The sequence below is a fragment of the Macaca nemestrina genome, chromosome 4 (genome assembly GCF_043159975.1).
Source record: "Macaca nemestrina isolate mMacNem1 chromosome 4, mMacNem.hap1, whole genome shotgun sequence".
NCBI classification, from domain to species: domain Eukaryota; kingdom Metazoa; phylum Chordata; class Mammalia; order Primates; family Cercopithecidae; genus Macaca; species Macaca nemestrina.
Window position 1 is genome coordinate 182,109,019 of NC_092128.1, and position 2,788 is coordinate 182,111,806.

The 2,788-nt window shown below is 37.5% G+C and overlaps 1 protein-coding gene across 1 annotated transcript; it reads left to right on the forward strand.

Moving 5' to 3' along the window:
* Window positions 1-1,066: 1,066 nt before the first annotated feature.
* LOC112425036 (large ribosomal subunit protein uL23-like) lies at window positions 1,067-1,331 on the forward strand. The gene is made up of 2 exons (XM_071095722.1): window positions 1,067-1,177; window positions 1,230-1,331. The coding sequence occupies exons 1-2, from the start codon at window positions 1,067-1,069 to the stop codon at window positions 1,329-1,331; spliced, it is 213 nt and encodes a 70-aa protein (XP_070951823.1).
* The last annotated feature ends 1,457 nt before the right edge of the window (window positions 1,332-2,788 follow it).

Genomic DNA, 2,788 nt, shown 5'->3' on the forward strand with positions numbered 1-2,788 from the left:
CAGGTAGAGGCCAGAGGTTCTGTGCAGCATCCTACAGTGCAAAGGGCAGTCCCAAGTGAAGGAGCATTCGCCTCCAAACGACAATAGCGATGAAGCCAAGATATTGTGCCTTAAGATCTCAATGGTGGAACAGTGGGTGTAAATTATTACTACTTTTAAACAATTGGACATTTCAGCTAAAGATTTAGAATTTAAAAATTCGATTACAGGAGAACTCTGTTCTAAGGCAGATGCATTCATCTTGTATTTTAAAAGAACAAAGCTGCCTAATGAAAATGGCAAAGAGTGAGACCATGCACTTCGCCGGTTTTAGATGCATCTTCTTCTCAGCCCGGGAAGCTGTTCCGTTCTCCAGCGACCACCACTTACTACCTAACGACTGTTCCCCCAGGGACCTGTGAGTGCACTCAAATCCAGAGTTTTTATGCTGGATCACGCAAAGGGATAAAAATACATTTCTACTCATTCTTTTCTTCCCTAAAGGTAATGTCTTGTTTATCCTTCCTTGTCTCTAAATAGATAATTTAATTATTTTAACTATTACATTGATGACTAAAGGCATAGTCAAAATGAACTAGCCAGATGATCTACAATAATTGACATTAGCTGTGAAAATTGTTTATGGAACTACTCACTACCCAGCATAGATGTATTGCACATTTCCTTCATAGAGCCTAGATTCTACTAGACATCACAGAAGCACAGTCCCTACAAATTACTGATCATATATATATATATATATATACACACACACACACATATATATTTTTTTTTACCAAATGCTTTCTAGATTGTTGCCCTATTTGTTGTTTAAGAAATGCTGACCCTTTTCACAAGATGGTGCTGAAAGCGAAGAAGGAAGTTCCCAAAGCGAAGGCTTTAAAGGCCAAGAAGGCAGTTTGAAAGTTGTCCACAGCCACAAAAAAAGATGATCCGCATGTCCCGCACTTTCTGGCGGCCCAAGACACTGCAACTCCGGAGGCAGTGTCCTTGGAAGAGCACCCCCAGGAGAAACAAGCTTGACCACCATGCTGTCATCAAGTTTCCACTGACCACTGGGTCAGCCATGAAAAAGATAGGAGACAACAACACACTTGTGTTCATGGTGGATGTTCAAGCCAACAACCCCCAGATCAAACAGGTTGTGAAGAAGCTCTATGACACTGACGTGATCAAGGTCAACACCCTGATAGAATGTGAAGAAGCTCTATGACATTGACGTGATCAAGGTCAACACCCTGATTCGGTCTGATGGAGAGAAGAAGGCATATGTTCAACTAGCTCCTGATTACAATGCTTTGGGTGTTGCCAAAAAAATTGGGATCATCTAAACTGAGTCCAGCTGGCTAATTCTATGTATATCTTTTCACTATTAAAAAAAAAAAAAAAAAGAAATGCTGAAGGCTCTTTTACTGTTTTATATATTCAAGTTGTTCAAATGCAATCCAACTAAATTTTTAATTTGTCTCACTGTTCTCTTCTTAAAGAATTAAGTGTTATCCTTTGGAAAACAGAGTTTGATAAAAGAAACTAAAATCCAACAACTCAAAATATCTCAGCAGAAACCAACATAAGGAATCAGTACAATCCTCATTGGTTGCCCCCAGAGTAATTTAGGGAATCAACATCAAAGTAAAAGTAATCAATAATTTGCTTTAAATTCAAAAAGATGCATACATCATAAACTAAAATTCCAAACACTATCAGAAGGTATACAATAAAAAAGGTCTCCCTGTCATCTGATTTCCCTATCACCCTACTGTCAACAGTTTTTTTGTGTGTTCTTTCAGAAATTCTTTACACATACAACCAAAAATATATATTTTGATAAATTATAGTTGTGTTACATACACATTGTTTTGCTGGTTGCTTTTTCTTCCTTTTTTCTTGTGGTAAAATGCACATAAAATAAAATGTACCCTCTTAACTATTTTTAAGTGTATAGTTCAGCAGTATTCAGTACATTCACGTCTTTTTACAGCCATCACCATTATCCATCTCTGGAACTTTTTTCATCTTGCAAAATTGAAACTCTGTACCCATTAAACAACAACTTCCCATATATCTCTCCCTCCAGCCCCTGGCAACCATCATTCTTTTAGTCTCTACGAATTTGACTACTCTAGATACCTCATATAAGCGGAATCATAGTGTTTGTCTTTTGGGGACTGGCTTATTTCATTCAGCCTAATGTCCTCAAGGTTTGTTCATATTGGAGCGTGTGTCAGAATGTTCCTTTTTGAGGTTGGATAATATTCCATTGTTATATGTAGCACACTTCGCTTATCCATTCATCCCTGATGGACACTTGGGTTGCTTCCACTTTTTGGATGTTGTGAATAATGCTGTAAATGTGGTGTACAAATATCTCAAGACCCCGCTTCCAATTCTTTTGGATCTATATCTAGAAGTGGAATTGCTTGATTATATGGTAATTGTATGTCTAATTTTTTGAGAAAGTGCCATACTGTTTGGCACAGCAGCTCCAACAAGTTACATTCCCATCAACCATGCACAAGAGTTTCAATTTTTCCACATCCTCACCAACACTGGTTATTTTCTGTTTTTGTTATAGGAGGCATCCTAACGGGTGTGAGGTGGTATCTCATTATAGTTTTGATTTGCATTTCCTTAGTGATTAATGATGTTGAACATCTTTTCATGTGCTTACTGGCCATTTGTACATCTTCTTTAGAGAAATGTCTATTCAAGTCCTTTGTCCCTTTTTCAACTGGGTTGTCTGTCTTTTTGTTGATTTTTAGTCCTCTATATATACTGGATATTAATC

Bases quoted from the DNA above. Each gene is read 5' to 3' on its own strand.
- LOC112425036 (XM_071095722.1), top strand. From the start codon at position 1,067: ATGAAAAAGATAGGAGACAACAACACACTTGTGTTCATGGTGGATGTT. The intron at 1,178-1,229 runs GTCAACACCCTG...GACGTGATCAAG, and splicing joins ATGACACTGACGTGATCAAG to GTCAACACCCTGATTCGGTC.